Source organism: Macaca mulatta, chromosome X, assembly GCF_049350105.2.
Source record: "Macaca mulatta isolate MMU2019108-1 chromosome X, T2T-MMU8v2.0, whole genome shotgun sequence".
NCBI classification, from domain to species: domain Eukaryota; kingdom Metazoa; phylum Chordata; class Mammalia; order Primates; family Cercopithecidae; genus Macaca; species Macaca mulatta.
The window spans coordinates 1,796,156-1,812,500 of record NC_133426.1 but is presented as its reverse complement, the minus strand read 5'-3'; the positions used below and the strand labels follow the sequence as shown (position 1 = coordinate 1,812,500).

At 45.6% G+C, this 16,345-nt stretch overlaps 1 protein-coding gene across 1 annotated transcript in view; it reads left to right on the top strand.

The window, feature by feature from the left end:
• Positions 1–16,345, top strand: part of LOC106996625 (polyprenol dehydrogenase) — a 328,740-nt gene that overhangs the window by 264,621 nt on the left and 47,774 nt on the right. Inside the window, exon 4 of the mRNA XM_028842026.2 lies at positions 5,153–5,254. Within this exon, the coding sequence (XP_028697859.1) occupies positions 5,153–5,254 (102 nt within the window). The remainder of the gene's footprint in view (positions 1–5,152; positions 5,255–16,345) is intronic.

Here is a 16,345-nt window from a genome sequence, read left to right as displayed (position 1 = left end):
GGCAGCCGTCTGATTCAGGAGTGTGCATACCATCATACCATCCAATCAATATATTGCTTTATTTATTTATTTTTTGAGACAGTCTAGCTCTGTCGCCCAGGCTGGAGTGCAGTGGTGCGATCTCAGCTCACTGCAGCCTCCACCTCCTGGGTGTAAGCAATTCTCCTGCCTCAACCATCCAAGTAGCTGGGATTTCAGGTGCCTGCCCCCATGCCCAGCTAATTTTTGTATTTTTAGTAGAGACGGGGTTTCACCATGTTGGCCAGGCTGGTCTCGAGCTCCTGACCACAAGTCAGGAGCCTCGGCTTCCCAAAGTGCTGGGATAGCAGGTGTGAGCCGCTGCACCTGCCCATCCAGTATTTCTCTAAGGAAAATGTTGGAAGTACTTATTACCTTTTCCTTGATGGCCTGGTGACTTGACACAGATGGGCTTCATTCTCCATGATGAGGAAGCTGTTCTATCACCTGAAAACTTGCCTTCCAAGAGAAGGTTAAAGTGTATATTTCAAAATATGGACTTTGGGCTGCCACGTTTGGCTGACTCTTGGGTGTTGTGGTACTTAAAGTGTCCTAGATCAGCCACGATACAACAAAACCTAATCACTGTGTCTCCACCTGAGGTATGTGCTGCAGAAAGCGCCAGTTCTTGTGATATGGGAGCCATGACCACCTCCGTTCTGGGGACCTGGGACCCCAGGGGTGGATCTGAGTATGTTATCAAGAGCTAGATGAAGCTGGGCGAGGTGGTTCACACCTGTAATCCCAGCACTTTGGGAGGCCGAGGCGGGCAGATCACAAGGTCAGGAGTTCGAGACCAGCCTGGGCAACATGGTGAAACCGTCTCTACTAAAAACCCACAGATTAGCGGGGTGTGGTGGCATGTACCTGTAGTCCCAGCTACTCAGGAGGCTGAGGCAGGAGAATCGCTTGAACCCGGGAGACGGAGGTTGCAGTGAGCCGAGATCGCACCACTGCACTCCAGCCTGAGCGACAGGGTGTGAGTCCATCTCAAACAACAACAGAGAACTAGGTGAGAAGACCTGGCGTGCTCCTGCAGTGCAGCCCGCCGTGATCATACAGAGACCAGACGCGCAGCATGGCACGTCGTGGCCCGTCACTCTCATCTCTGCTCCATGTAGCCGTAAGACCAAACCTGCATCTGTGTTTGCACACGGTCTGGTAGTCTCCTAAGCTGCTTCCAGAGACACACCTCGTGGAAATGTGCAAGGCTCAGCAAAGAAAAGCTAATATCTAATGATTCAGGTATTTACCCAGCTTTTTTTTTTTTTTTTTTGAGATGGTGTCTGGCACTGTCGCCAGGCTGGAGTGCAGTGGTGTGATCTTGGCTCACTGCAACCTCCGCCTCCCAGGTTCGAGCGATTCCCCGGCCTCAGTCTCCCAAGTAGGTGGGATTACAGGCATGCGCCACCATACCTGGCTGATTTTTATATTTTTAGTAGAGGCAGAGTTTTGCCATGTTGGCCAGGCTGGTCTCAAACTTCTGACCTCAGGTGATCCGCCTGCCTCAGCCTCCCAAAGTCCTGGGATGACAGGCGTGAGCCACCGCGCCTGGCCTGCTTTTTTATTTCTTACTGGCACGAGAACTTAGAGTGATACAAATCTTCTGAATATTTGGGCTGCATTCTGCAGACGGTGACACCTTCTGTTTCCATGGATATTATTTATAAAACATTTTTGTCACCTGCTATGAATTGTCACCCTGCCCAGATGCTTTAAAGGGACAGTTTTTGAAATCAACATGAGTTTGGGCAGTGGGTAATTGCATACTTAATACAATTAAACATTAAAAAGGGGCTCCTTCTGCTTTCCTATCAAGTGAGGCAGCAGGGTGATAGATGTAGGGGTGAGGGGTGCACCCTGTATTATAGGCCAGGGTTCTCTAGAGGGCTAGAACAGGATCAATAGCTATATATAAAGGGGGTTTATTCAGCATTAACTCACAGGACACAAGGTCCTACGATACGCTGTCTGCAAGCTGAGGAGCGTGGAAGCCAGCCCGAGGCCTAAAGCTGAAGAACTTGGAGTCCAATTTTTGAGGGCAGGAAGCCTCCAGCACGGGAGAAAGCTGTAAGCTGGGAGGCTAAGCCAGTTTAACCTTGCCACATTCTTTTGCCTGCTTTTTATTCTGGCCGTGCTGGCAGCTGATAAGATGGTGTCCATCCCGACGAAGGGTGGGGTCTGCCTTTCCCAGCCCACTGACTCAAATGTTCAGCTTCTTTGTCAGCACCCCCCAGGCACACCCAGGATCAATACGTTGCGTCCTTCAATCCAATCAGGTTGACGCTCGGTAGTAACCGTCACACCTGGCGTCTGTTTCTCTGATTGTAAGGACACCAGTCCTACTGGATGAGGGCCTCACCCTTATGAGCTCCTACAGGCCCTGTCTGCAAATAAAGTCATCATGGAAGTTTCAGGGTTCTGATGATGAGTGAGGGAGGGCGCGGTTCAGTCTATAATGATGTCCTGTATCTATTGCAAAGAAAAAATGAAGGCGCTATTCCATTCCTCCAAACCAGGGAGGTTTGCCAGAGTTACAGACAAAAAGGTTTTTTAGGGGGGTACAGTTCATTCCGTAACAATGCTCTCTCGCTATCGCAAAGAAGAAAGGAAGGGGTCATTCAGTTCCTCCAAAGCAGGAGATTTGCCAGAACTCCAAACAAAAGGAATTTTTTTTCCATCTTGATCCCTATTTATCAACACGTGCCTCCTTATCTTTCCAGCTGACTTCTTCTCTTGGGTAGCATTAATTTCAGAAATCTGTGTTTCTCACTTGCCCTCAGGAAACCCCTTTAGATGTTAGAAATTCTTCTGTGGATGAAGTTATCTTTTTTTTTTTTTTCTCTGAGACATAATCTTGCCTTGTTGCTCAGGCTGGAGTGCAGCGGCGCAATCTCGGCGCACTGCAACCTCCACCTCCTGGGTTCAGACAATTCTCCTGCCTTGGCCTCCTGAGTCACTGGGATTACAGGCACCCACCACCACGCCCGGCCAATTTTTGTATTTTTAGTAGAGACGGGGGTTTCGCCACGTTGGCCAGGCTGGTCTTGAACTCCCGACCTCAGATGATCCGCCCCCCTCAGCCTCCCAAAGTGCTGGGATGACAGGGGCCCGCCACCACACCTGGCCAGATGAGGTTACCTTCATGGGACTCAGGGTTTGCCGTCTGTCGCTGAGTTGCAAATAAAAGAAAAGTTGGATGAGTTATTTGTGGCGTCAAGAGCAACACTTAGAATTGTAGAATCGCTTTCTCCATTGGAGGCTCTGGTGTGAGGGCTACAGGCTGTGTGAGTGTCATTCACCACGCTAGGTGCCGAAAGGGGCATCAGACATAGCAGCTGCGTGAGTCTCCTCTCTTCATATGATACCGTCTCACTGTCAGAGTCACAGTGACAGAGGCATTTGTTGCCAAGGATTCACACTCCAGCAGGGTTAACATTTTTCTTCTCTATGAGTTCCTTAGGGTTACTGTAAAAAGCACATCTTCTCTTCTCTCAATAAGTTTTAAGTGACATTTAAAAATATTCAAGCCTGTGACTTGACCTAATTGTTCAGCATTTGACTCGTTCTATTAAATGGAGCGCCTTGTCAATTTCAAGTCCTTTATACTTGCAATTGTTAAGAGTTAAAAGGTAGTTGGTTTTGTCGCAGACAACGCGTTAAGGAATCCTTCCACGTTTTTCCCGACTTTAAAATTAAAGATTCTCAGGGCGCTGTGTAGAGCAGTGAAAATAAGACCTCGTGTGTGTGTGTGCGCGTGTGTGTGTGCGTGTGTGTGCGCGTGTGTGTGCGCGTGTGTGTGCGTCTGTGTGCGCGTGTGTGCGTCTGTGTGCGCGTGTGCGTGTGCGAGCGTGTGCGTGTGTGCGTGTGCGCGTGTGCGTGCGTGTGCGCGTGCGTGTGTGTGCGCATGTGTGCGTGTGTGTGTGCGCGTGTGTGTGCGTCTGTGTGCACGTGTGTGCGTCTGTGTGCGCGTCTGCGTGTGCGAGCATGTGCGTGTGCGCGTGTGCGTGCTTGCGTGCGTGCGCGTGCGTGTGCGCGCGTGTGCGTGTGCGTGTGTGCGCGCATGTGTGCGTGTGTGTGCGCGCACGCGCCTGGAGGAGAACGGGTGTTCCACTTGGGTGAGAGGATTGGCTGTGAGCTTCAGACCAGGAAATGTGTCATCTAGCCAAGCACCTGGCTGAGTGTGCCGGAGTGAGGACCTTGAACAGAACCTTCCTTTTCTGTTATTATTCGCTACAGAGCTAAAAGGGCCAAATATATCCTGTGAAAACCTTCTTTTTTTTTTTTTAATAAAAGACCAGATCCCTCCTTCAACTGTACACATTTTTAAATAAAATCATATTGAACTAAAAAAAAAAAAAACCCAAAACTGGGGAACTTGCAGAATAGAAATCTATCCTCTCCCAGGTCTGGAGGACAAGAGGTTAAATCCAGGGTGTCTCGGGGCTGAGCTCTGTCGGGACGCTCTAGGGCACGATCCTTTTGGCCTTTCCCAGCTCCTGAGGGCTCCAGACATCCCAGGGCTTGTGGCTGCATTACTCCAGTCTCTGCCTCTGTCTTACCATCATTTTCTCTCATCTGTCTCAAGCATCCCTCTGTCTCCTTCTTATAAAAACCCCAGGTTGGGCACGGTGGCTCACGCCTGACATCCCAGCACTTCGGGAGGCCCAGGTGGGCGGATCATCTGAGGGCAAGAGTTCGAGACCAGCCTGGCCAACATGGTGAAACACTGTCTCTACTGAAAAAAAAAGAAAAAAAAATCAGTGAGCTGAGATCCGGCCACTGCACTCCAGCCTGGGCGACAGAGCAAGACTCCATCTCCAAAAAAAAAAAAACAAAAAAAAACCAAAATATAAAAATTAGCCAGATGTGGTCGCATGTGCCTGTAATCCCAGCTACCCGGGAGACTGAGGCAGGAGAATCGCTGGAATCGCTGGAACCCGGGAGGCAGAGGCTGCAGTGAGCTGAGATCACGCCGCTGCACTCCAGTCTGGCAACAGAGCGAGACTCTGTCTCAAAAAGAAAAGAAAAGTGTGACTTCCCAGGTGAAATTGAAATGGACCTGTTTAGAAATTGTCTTAATCTCTGAAATAGGTTGGAAGGTAACCAGGCATTTGTTGTTGTCCTTTTCCAGTGGAATTTTTATTCTGTGACCTGGCTTCCATGATGTCTATCCGGGACTTTGTCCAGAAGTTCAAGATGAAGAAGATTCCTCTCCATGTTCTGGTCAACAATGGTGAGTCCTGGTGAACTTGCTGCAAGCCAGGGGTTAATTGGAAGGACAGGAGCTCTAGCTTTCATGTGACAGAAGTGTCTGAGCAAAACAGGATATCCATGGAAATTACTGCACAGACCTGCTATTTGTAGTCACTGCTTCATGTCACAGATGGCTTTGGAGGACCATCATTCTTGTTAGTATGTTACTTTTAAATAATGGTCACCGGATAACATGTTGTATGGAGCTGACACGTTCACTTGTCCACTTTGACTAAAGTGTATTACGCACACGCTAAGGGTTGGTGTTTCCCCAAATGTTGTCTTGCAAAATCATCACCACACTCCCCTGAGACTCATGATTTGGGCTCTAGAAGCTCATTCTCGTTTATCTCTTGATTTTACTCCCTGTTCAACATCCTTACCCAGACGGGTGGAGTCAGTATCTCCCCTTCCCCATCTTCAGTCTGCCCGTCTGCCAGTCTTCAACACAAACCACCCTTGATCCTGAGCCCTTGTTTGAGCCTCGCTGAGCTCTTGATGTCATTGCAAACCTTGAGCCCTTCTTTGCGCCACGCTGAGCCCTTAACGTCATTGCAACACTTAATATTTCTCCTCGCAGTACTGATGCCCGTTACTCTCATCCCCTGCTACAGTCCATTTTATTTTTTGTAAAAGTTAACCTGAACCCTCCACACTGAGGAGGTACAGTTATTGACATCTCCAAACTAAGTAAATACATAGAACTGAAGTTCTCAGAAATACACCGAAAAACATGTGTGCTAGTAGAATTTAACACATCGCTTTCACAGATGGAGACCAGATGGAAATTTAGAGAGGAAATAAATAGTGCCATGAATACAGTGGATAGGACAGACATAAGTCAAACAGTGAGCCCGTCGAGACAGCACCTTCCTTTCAAATATATGAAATATTTATCAAGTTATTGATACTTTAGATGGCAGACAAAAAAATCACCAAAAGGGTCTTGGGATTACCCAGTGTAATTACTCAATTTCCCACCTAGACCATTAAAGGTTCTTAATTCTGCAAAACCCCTTTTGCTTTCTGAGGTACTGTTGTCATTAATTCTGGACATTAGGATATGGACGTGTCTGCAAGGAGGAAGAAAACATTATTCTCTGTGCTAAAGTCGTAACACCTGTCCGTTTCCAGCTGCCAAGATGTGGTAGCTTCCATCCAATTTTTTTTTTCCTCTTTGTCTTGATGTGTTTTGTGTTTTTCTGCAACATTAATGGGATCGGAGGATAGGAAAGTGGATGAGATATCCACGCTTCCCCTCAACCCACTTGTTTAATTGGAAATTATTATGCTACAGTTTAAAGGAGAAGCATGGGATATAAAACGATACATAGAGTGTGACGCCAATTTATGCATAAAAATATGTGCAGACATAGCTGTGATGTGTGAGTGCATGTGTATTTGTATATGTATTTGATGTATGATGTCTATGTATTTATGCATAAAAATATGTGCAGACATAGCTGTGATGTGTGAGTGCATGTGTATTTGTATATGTATTTGATGTATGATGTCTATGTATTTATGCATAAAAATATGTGCAGACATAGCTGTGATGTGTGAGTGCCACTCAAATAGCTACAGACACCACCATTTCCATGTACTTAGCCTGGTAAGAAATATCGTATTATCAATGCTAGTGGCTGTTGTTGGAAGGTCCGGAATGATTTTAACTTTCTGTGTCTTCTCATTGGAGGTTAATAACACTTTTCAGATTTGCCATCCTGGTGGGATCTTAAGCTTCTATGCAGGAGTCAATGATTTCCCAGTCAACACCCATTTGGAATCTTCTGTCTCAGCACTGGGTGTGGACTTCCTTTGCTGAAGCCCCATCCGTATTTTAAGTGATTAGAATTGTAGCATTATAAGTCAGCAAATGTGGAGACCACTTAGAGGGACCGTGGAGATCCTGTGCAACCCAACGTCTCATTTCTTCATTGCGTGTAACATTCTTACTCATTAGTAATGGGAGCAGTTTATCACAGAGCAGTTGGAAATGGACATGCATGACTGACATGGTGCCCTGTGCAGAGACACAGAAAAACAGAAATGTCTATCCTCTTAGGGACTTTTCTGCAGCTACTTCCATCCATTTGCTATGGCCTTGCATCCACCAGTAAGCAGAAAAAACTAGGAATCTCAGGCCGGGTGCGGCGGCTCACACCTGTCATCCCAGCACTTTAGGAGGCCGAGGCAGATGGATCACAAGGTCAGGAGTTCAAGACCAGCTTGGACAACATAGTGAAACCCCGTCTCTACTAAAAATATAAAAATTAGCCGGGCGTGGTGGCGGGTGCTTGGAGTCCCAGCTACTCAGGAGGCTGAGGCAGGAGAATCGCTTGAACCCGGGAGGTGGAGGCTGCAGTGAGCCGAGATCATGCCATTGCACTCCAGCCTGGGCAACAGAGCAAGACGCCATCTCAAAAAAAAAAAAAAAAAATTAGGAATGTCAGATATGATATGTTTCTCCAGCGGACTCTTACTTTTTTCTGGGGGGAACAGAATTTTACTGAGCAATGAGTATATGAACCACATCTGTGACAGTGGATACAGGCTAACACCACCTGACACAGCCTCACCAGCGTATTCTCCATCACTCAACCACCACTGTGACAGTGGATACAGGCTAACACCAGCTGACACAGCCTCACCAGCGTATACTCCATCACTCAACCACCACGTTTACCTTTTGCAATGGCTGTTGCTTTCCTAGGATGCTCCTCTGTTCCTTTTCTCAACAGATTTTAAACTAGGCACACAGGGCTCTCAGATAGAAAAATATTCTGGAAACTGGGACAGGGTAGGATTTGAATCAAAAGAGTCTTGTTGTTGGATTGGCTTTGTACCCTATCTCTTCTGTAGAGAATCTCATGCACATACAGGGTTTACTTCTTCCTAGACTTATCTAGATCTTCCTTGCATGCTAAGACTTTTTACCTTCGCTCAATGCTTCCGAGGCACCTCAAGGCAGGAAGTCCAGTGTGGAGTTCCTGAGCCCATGGCTGACACCGGTTCTACAGGAGAATATTTCCTTCTCCTGTTTTTAGAAGACTGTCAGCATTTCTTCACCCATGGCCTCCCACCTGACCTTAAAGCCAACAATGATAGTGGCTCACGCCTGTAACCTCAGCACTTTGGGAGGCCGGGGCAGTTGGATCACGTGAGGTCAGGAGTTTGAGACCAACCTGGACAGCATAGTGAAACCCCGTCTCTACTAAAATTACAAAATTAGCTGGGCGTGGTGACGCATGCCTGTAAGTAATCCCAGCTATTCGGGAGGCTAAGGCAGGGGAATCGCTTGAACCTGGGAGGTGGAGGTTGCGGTGAGCTGAGATCGTGCCACTGCACTCCAGCCTGAGTGACAAGAGCGAAACTCCATCTCAAAACAACAACAACAAGAACAACAACAACAAAGCCAGCAGTGAGACACCTTTGAATCTCTCTCTCTCTTGTTCTCTCTCTCTCCCTCTCTTCCCTTCTCTCTCTTTCTCTCATCTTGCCTTCTCTTTTTTTAATCTCCTTCACTTACTCTTGTTCTTCTGCCTGCCTTGTAGAAGAAGCGTTGTGATGATTTGGGGCCCGTCAGGATCATCTCAGATCATTGCCTCATCTCAGGATCTTCCACTGAATCACATCTGCAAAGGCCTTTTTGCCGTGACAGTCACATTTTCATGTGTTCCAGAGATGAGGACATGGACATTTTTTTCATGTTTTCAGTTATTACTCTACCAAATTGGGAATAGGTTGTGGGCGTCTTTGGGGCCATTATCCTGTCTACCACATGAGATTAGGATGTGGATATCTTTGGGGCCATTATTCTGTCTCCCATATGGGGATTAGCATATGAACATCTCTGGGGCCGTTACTCTGTGTTGCACATGGGATTTAGGATGTGGACATCTTTGGGGCCATTATTTTGTCTACGACATGGGGATTAGGATGTGGACATCTTCAGGGCCATTATTCTGTCTCCCACATGAGGATTAGGATGTGGACATCTTTGGGGCCATTGCTCTGTCTCTACCACATGGGATTAGGACGTGGACATCTTTGGGGTCATTATTCTGTCTCCCACATGGGGATTACAGTGTGGGCATTTTGGGGGTCATGATTCTGTCTGCCAGATAGATAATGTGGACCTGGACATCTTGGGGTGTGCATTATTTAACTTGCCATACCTGCCTACTCTGCCCGTCACATACTTCACTTGCAGGAAAAATACAATAAACAAGATTCTTGACCTCATGGAAATCATACTCTAGCACAGGAAAAAAACATTGGGTCGATAATCATTGTGTGCAGTGTCCTGCCTTACAAAACACAGCTCTTGCAGTGTGACAGCACAGTCGTGTAAAGTACAGAGAAGATTGCATCCCATGTCCCACGCCTCCCTGGAATGCCCCAGCCTGTGCTGCTCAGAACCGCATTTCCAGGAGATGATCCTGAGAATCCATTTGTTACAAGGTGATGGCTTGAAATAATACTTTGCACTTTCTTCCTTTTATCTTTTTGTTGTACATCGTTCAAGAGGTTGCCCAGGCGGTGGCTCTCCTGAGCTCTACCTCCTGTCAGATCGGTAACAGCATTAGATTCTCATAGGAGCGCAAACCCTACTGTAAACTGCATGAGAGGGACGTAGGTTGTGCACTCCTTATAAAAATCTAATGCCTGATGATCTGCGCATGTGAGGGATCTAGGTTGCATGCTCCTTATGAGAATCTAATTCCTGATGATCTGTCACTGTTTCCCATCACCCCCAGATGGGACTGTCTAGTCACAGGAAAACAAGCTCAGGGCTCCCAGTGATTCTATATGATGGTGACTTACAGAATTATTTCATTATATAGTACAATGTAATAATAATACAAATAAAATGTACAATAAATGTCATGCACCTGAATCATCCCAAAACCATCCCCCAACCCCACCTCCACCACCTCTGTTCAGAAAATTGTCTTTCACAAAAGTGGTCCCTGGTGCCAAAAAGGTTGGGGACTGCTGCCCTAAACTGTTTCCCCAGAACCTTCCCTCCAGAACTCCTCTTAGTCAGTCACATGCCTCAAGTCTCATGGAAAACAGCCCCAGCTGAGCTCAACAAGGGTGACTTCCAAGGCAAGAAGGAGCTACACTTTGTGCTTTTCTTTTTTTATTCTTAGACACAGCAATCAAGGTTTCGCAAACATAAAATACTTCAGATGTAGAATGTTTTTTCATTTTCTAGTGGGTTGAAAATAGAACCCGACTGCCTCTGTCTGGCTGCTGGGGGAAGCCCAGGGGCAACGTGATGATTTATCAAGCACAAGAATAAATCAATAACAGACCTCCTGCAGAGCCAGTATGTATAGTTTATTCACTGTAAAATTGTATTTATGTAGCTTCCCATCCCCATGTCTGAAAATTGACAGATTTTTAACAACTGCAGTGGATTTATAGATTTATCCTTGTCAGACATCTTCCCATAACTGTAATGGATGAATTTCTTTCTGAGATAAAGAATTACTAAGCGTTATTTTCCCTACCACTAAAGAAATACGTCCATGGTACAGGGTGACCCTGAAAAATAACAATGATTTTTGCCTGGCCAGAGACCTACAGACTCTGGTTTTTGGTACAGTTCATTTACCCATTTGAATGAATGAATGAATTTGAAGGACTGAAATAATTCAAATGAATGAATGAATTCAGAGGAATGACTGAAGGCAAATGATGAATGAATTCAAAGGAATGAACAAATGAATTCAAATGAATGAATCCAAATAAATGAACAAATGAATTGAACAAATGAATTGAAAGGAACAAATCAATTCAAAGGAACCAGAGAATTCAAAGGAATGAATGAATTAATTCAAAGGAATGAAAAAATTCAAAGGAATGAATCAATGATTTCATATGAGTGAATTTGAATGAATGAATTCAAATGAATGAACAAATGAATTCAAAGGAACAAATGAATTCAAAGGTATGAATGAATTCAAAGGACTGAATGAATAAATGCAAAGGAATGAATGAATTCAAATGAGCGAATGAATTCAAATGAATGAACAAATGAATTCAGAGGAACAAATGAATTCAAAGGTATGAATGAATTCAAATGACAGAATGAATACATTCAAAGGAATGAATGAATTCCAATGAGTGAATGAATTCAAATGAATGAACAAATGAATTCAAAGGAACGAATGAATGCAAAGGAATGAATTCAAAGGAATGAATGAATGAATTCAAAGGAATGAATGAATTCAAATGATGCAAGTGAGTGAATGAATGAAATCGAATGAATGAAATCGAGTGAATGAAATCGAATGAATGAATGAATTCCAATGAGTTCATTGAAATGAGCAAATGGGCACAGGGCACCTAGAAGACCCATGAGAGGTAAGGAAGATTCATTCGGGGGGGCCCAGGTGTGCAGTTTTGTATCAACAGCAGACTGAGGTGCAATGGAGGCGGCCCTCACTGAGGACCCACTTTCTGGTGGGCAGACACCTGAGCAGCCATCTCCTGTCTTTGTGGGCACCTGGCATTTTCTGTGTGAATTGGGCTCCGCAGTCGTCTGGTCTCCCTCCTGGGAAGACGGAAAGTGTCGCCTCACGGCTCATGCAATCGTCAGCGGATCCTGGAGTCTGCATAGGTGTAGACCAGTTGTTCTGCGTGCCTTCCGTTTGCTTCTCTTCCAGAGCTGCTCTCTGTGGATGGATGGAGTAGCTTTCTGTTCTGTAGTGGCTTCCTCTGCCTCTCCCGGTGGCGCCTCCTGTGAGCACGTGGCATTTGGATGTTATTCTAGTGTTGGTGTTGGCGGCAGCATGGGATGTGGTCTGCTGTGACTCGGTGGCAGGCTGTTGGAGGCTGTTCCCTGCCAGAGAAGGCTGCATGTCCAGGGCGTCCGTCCCATCGCCTCCCTGGACTGGCTCCATCCTTCCCACGGCGCTCCCGAGATTCTAGGAAGTGGGTTGAGAAGCAGTGGTTTTTCAGTTACTCAAATGCTTTTCTCCTCTCTCTCTGTCTCTCTCTCTCTCTCTGTCTGTCTCTCTCTCTCTGTCTCTCTGTAACTCTCTGTCTCTCTGTAACTCTCTGTCTCTCTCTCCTCCTTCTCCCCCTGTCTCTCTGTCATTCTCTCTTTCTACCTCTTCACTGTCTGGGTTTTCCTCTCCCTTTTGCTTTTTCTCTCTGTCTCTCTCCTCAACCCACCCCTGTACCCTCTTCTATTTTGCTCTTGATCTCTCTTCTCCCTCCCTCTCTCTCTCCCCTTCTCTCTCCTCTCTCTCCCTTTATCCCTCTCTCTCTCCCTCCCTCTCTCACTTCTTCTCTCTCCTCTTTCTTCTCTCTCTCCCTCCCTTTCTCCCTCTTTCTCCCCTCTCCTTTTCTCCCTCTCTCTCCCTCCCTCTCTCTCCCTCTCTCTGTCCCTCCCTCTCTCCCTCTCTCTCTCCCTCTCTCTGTCCCTCTCCCTCTCTCTCCCTCTCTCTCCCTCTCTCTCTCCCTCCCTCTCTCCCTCTCTCTCTCCCTCTCTCTGTCCCTCCCTCTCTCCCTCTTTCTCCCCTCTTCTGTCTCTCTGCCTTTCTTCCTCTCTCCCTCCCTCCTTCTCCCTTCTTCTCTCCCTCCCCTCTTTCTTCTCTCTCTCTCCCTTTCTGTTTCCCTCTCTCACACCCTCCCTCTTCTCCTTCTCTATCTCCTTTCTCTTCCTCTCTCTCCCCCTACTCTCTTTCTCCTTCTTCCCCCATCTCTCCTCTCTCCCTTGCCTTCCTTCTCTCCCTGTCTTTCTCTCTTTCTCTGTCTCTCTCTGTCTCCCCCTCTAGTCCTCCCTCTCCTCCTCTCTCCCTCTCGTTTGCCCTCCCTCTCTCTCCCTGTTCCCTCTCCATCTCTCTTTCTCTGTCTCTCTTCCCTCTCTCCTTCTCACTTCCTCTCTTCTTTGCCCTCCCTCTCTCTCTCCTCTTCTCTCTCTCTCTCTCTCTGACTGCCCTTTCATCCCCACCACTCTCCTTTCTTCTCCAAGCAGAGAACTCTCCCTTCTCCTCCCCTGTTCAGGACACACCTCACCTGCGTTCACTGCTTGAGGCACAACGTGTGATTGTGACCCTGAGCGTCCACTCCTCAGTAAAATGACATTGGGGGCACGGACCAATGAATGATGGTTTCATTGTTCATTTTCCACCTTTCAATTGGCAGATCAATGAACGATAATTGTACAGTTTATTTTCCACCTTTCAATTGGCAGATCAGTGAAAATAATTTTATTGTGTATTTTCCACCTTTGAATTGGCAGATCAATGAGCGATAATTTTATTGTGTATTTTCCACCTTTGAACTGGCAGATCAATCAACGATAATTTTATTGTGTATTTTCCACCTTTGAATTGGCAGATCAATGAACGATAATTTTATTGTGTATTTTCCACCTTTGAATTGGCAGATCAATGAGCGATAATTTTATTGTGTATTTTCCACCTTTGAATTGGCAGATCAATGAGCGATAATTTTATTGTGTATTTTCCACCTTTGAATTGGCAGATCAATGAGCGATAATTTTATTGTGTATTTTCCACCTTTGAATTGGCAGATTAATGAGCGATAATTTTATTGTGTATTTTCCACCTTTGAATTGGCAGATTAATGATCGATAATTTTATTGTGTATTTTCCACTTTTCAATTGGCCGATCAATGAATGATAGTTTTATTGTGTATTCTCCAGCTTTGAATTGGCAGATTAATGAGCGATAATTTTATTGTGTATTTTCCACCTTTCAATTGGCCGATCAATGAATGATAGTTTTATTGTGTATTTTCCACCTTTCAATTGGCCGATCAATGAATGATAGTTTTATTGTGTATTCTCCAGCTTTGAATTGGCAGATCAATGAGCGATAATTTTATTGTGTATTTTCCACTTTTGAATTGGCAGATCAATTAATGATAATTTTATTGTGTATTTGCCACCTTTCAATTGGCCGATCAATGAATGATAGTTTTATTGTGTATTTTCCACCTTTGAATTGGCAGATTAATGAGCGATAATTTTATTGTGTATTTTCCACTTTTGAATTGGCAGATCAATTAATGATAATTTTATTGTGTATTTTCCACCTTTCAATTGGCCGATCAATGAATGATAGTTTTATTGTGTATTTTCCACCTTTCAATTGGCCGATCAATGAATGATAGTTTTATTGTGTATTCTCCAGCTTTGAATTGGCCGATCAATGAATGATAGTTTTATTGTGTATTCTCCAGCTTTCAATTGGCCGATCAATGAATGATAGTTTTATTGTGTATTCTCCACCTTTCAATTGGTGAAGAGACAGATTCTGTGGATGCTCATAATGTGGATGGCACCCGATACACTGATGTGGCCACGGGGTTTTTTTATTCCTAGAAAAATCACAGTGAAACCTCAGTATATTCACTGATGATTAAAGCTTGTGCACCAGAATCTCAGAAGTCACCACAAAAGAATGTATCCATGTAGCCAAAAACCACTGGTTTCAAAAAAAACTGTTGAAATTTTAAGAAACAGGCCAGGCACGGTGGCTCACGCCTGTCATCCCAGCACTTTGGGAGGCCGATGTGGATGGATCACGAGGTCAGGAGTTCGAGACCATCCTGGCCAACGCAGTGAAATCCCATCTCTACTAAAAATACAAAAATTAGCTGGGTGTGGTGGCGGGCACCTGTAATCCCAGCTACTCAGGAGGTTGAGGCAGGAGAATCGCTGGAACCCAGGAGGCGGAGGCTGCAGTGAGCTGAGATGGTGCCACTGCACTCCAGCCTAGCGGCAGAGCGAGACTCTGTATTCAAAAAATAAAATAAAATAATAAAAATTTTAAAAAACAGGCAAATTATTATTTTATTTATTTTATTATTATTTTTTTATTTTTTTGAGACAGAGCCTTGCTCTGTCGTCCAGGCTGGAGTGCAGTGGCACAACCTCTTCTCACTGCAACCTCCGCCTCCCGGAAAAAACAGGCAAATTAAATCTATGGTAATAGAAATTGGAATCATAGTTACCTTAGGGGAATGGGGAATGTGATAATTAATTTTGGGTCAAAAGAAGGTTTATGGGTGCAGATGCGGGAGGCAGTTCCGTGACACGGGAGAGTGCCCACTTTGTATGGTTCCATTGCGATTTCCCTCATGGTCTCTGCACCTTTATGGTTTTTGAGACGGAGTTTCGCTGTTGTCAGCTGGGGTTGGAGTGCAGTGGCATGATCTCGGCTCGCTGCAACCTCTACCTCCCAGGTTCCAGCAATTCTCCTGTCTCAGCCTCCCAAGTAGCTGAGATTACAGGTGCCTGCCACCACGCCCAGCAATTTTTTTTATTTTGTATTTTTAGTAGAGACGGGATTTCACCAAGTTGGCCAGGCTGGTCTGAAACTCTTGACCTCAGGTGATCCGCCTGCCTCGGCCTCCCAGAGTGCTGGGATTACAGGTGTGAGTCACCGTGCCCAGCCCTGTGCACCTTTTTTCTACATTTCTTTGATTTAAAAGAAAAAAATTACTTGACAAAAATAAATAAATAGAATTTTATTGATGCCAAAAAAATATGATGATGGAAAATTTAAAACACATACAAAAGCCTACACGCATTTGAATTTGCCATCGATTGTCTAACAGATACTCAATTCTGCATTTCTGACTTCCGTCTATCCCTCCTCTGCGGCACCATTGTCTCTTCCTGGGCCACGATAATGGCCTCTCCTAACAGGCATCTCAGGCACCCATCCAATCTCTCTACCTGGCACCACTCTGCTTACATAGGAAGAGGAAAATTAATACCTAAAGCCGTTGGCAAAGAACTCAACAACAAAACAATGTGTCCTTCAGCATCTGTCAGGCTTGTGTTCCGTAAATATCAGTGTTTGAGGTGGGTGTGCTGCCTAGAAACGTCTCCAGGACACTGTGGTTTAAAATATGGGTGCGGGGCTGGGCGCGGTGGCTCACACCTGCAATTCCAGCACTTTGGGAGGCCGAGGCAGGCGGATCACTAGGGATCAGGAGTTCGAGACCAGACTGGTCAGCATGACAAAACCCCTTCTCTACTAAAAAAAAAAAAAATTAGCTGGGCTTTGTGGTGCACAC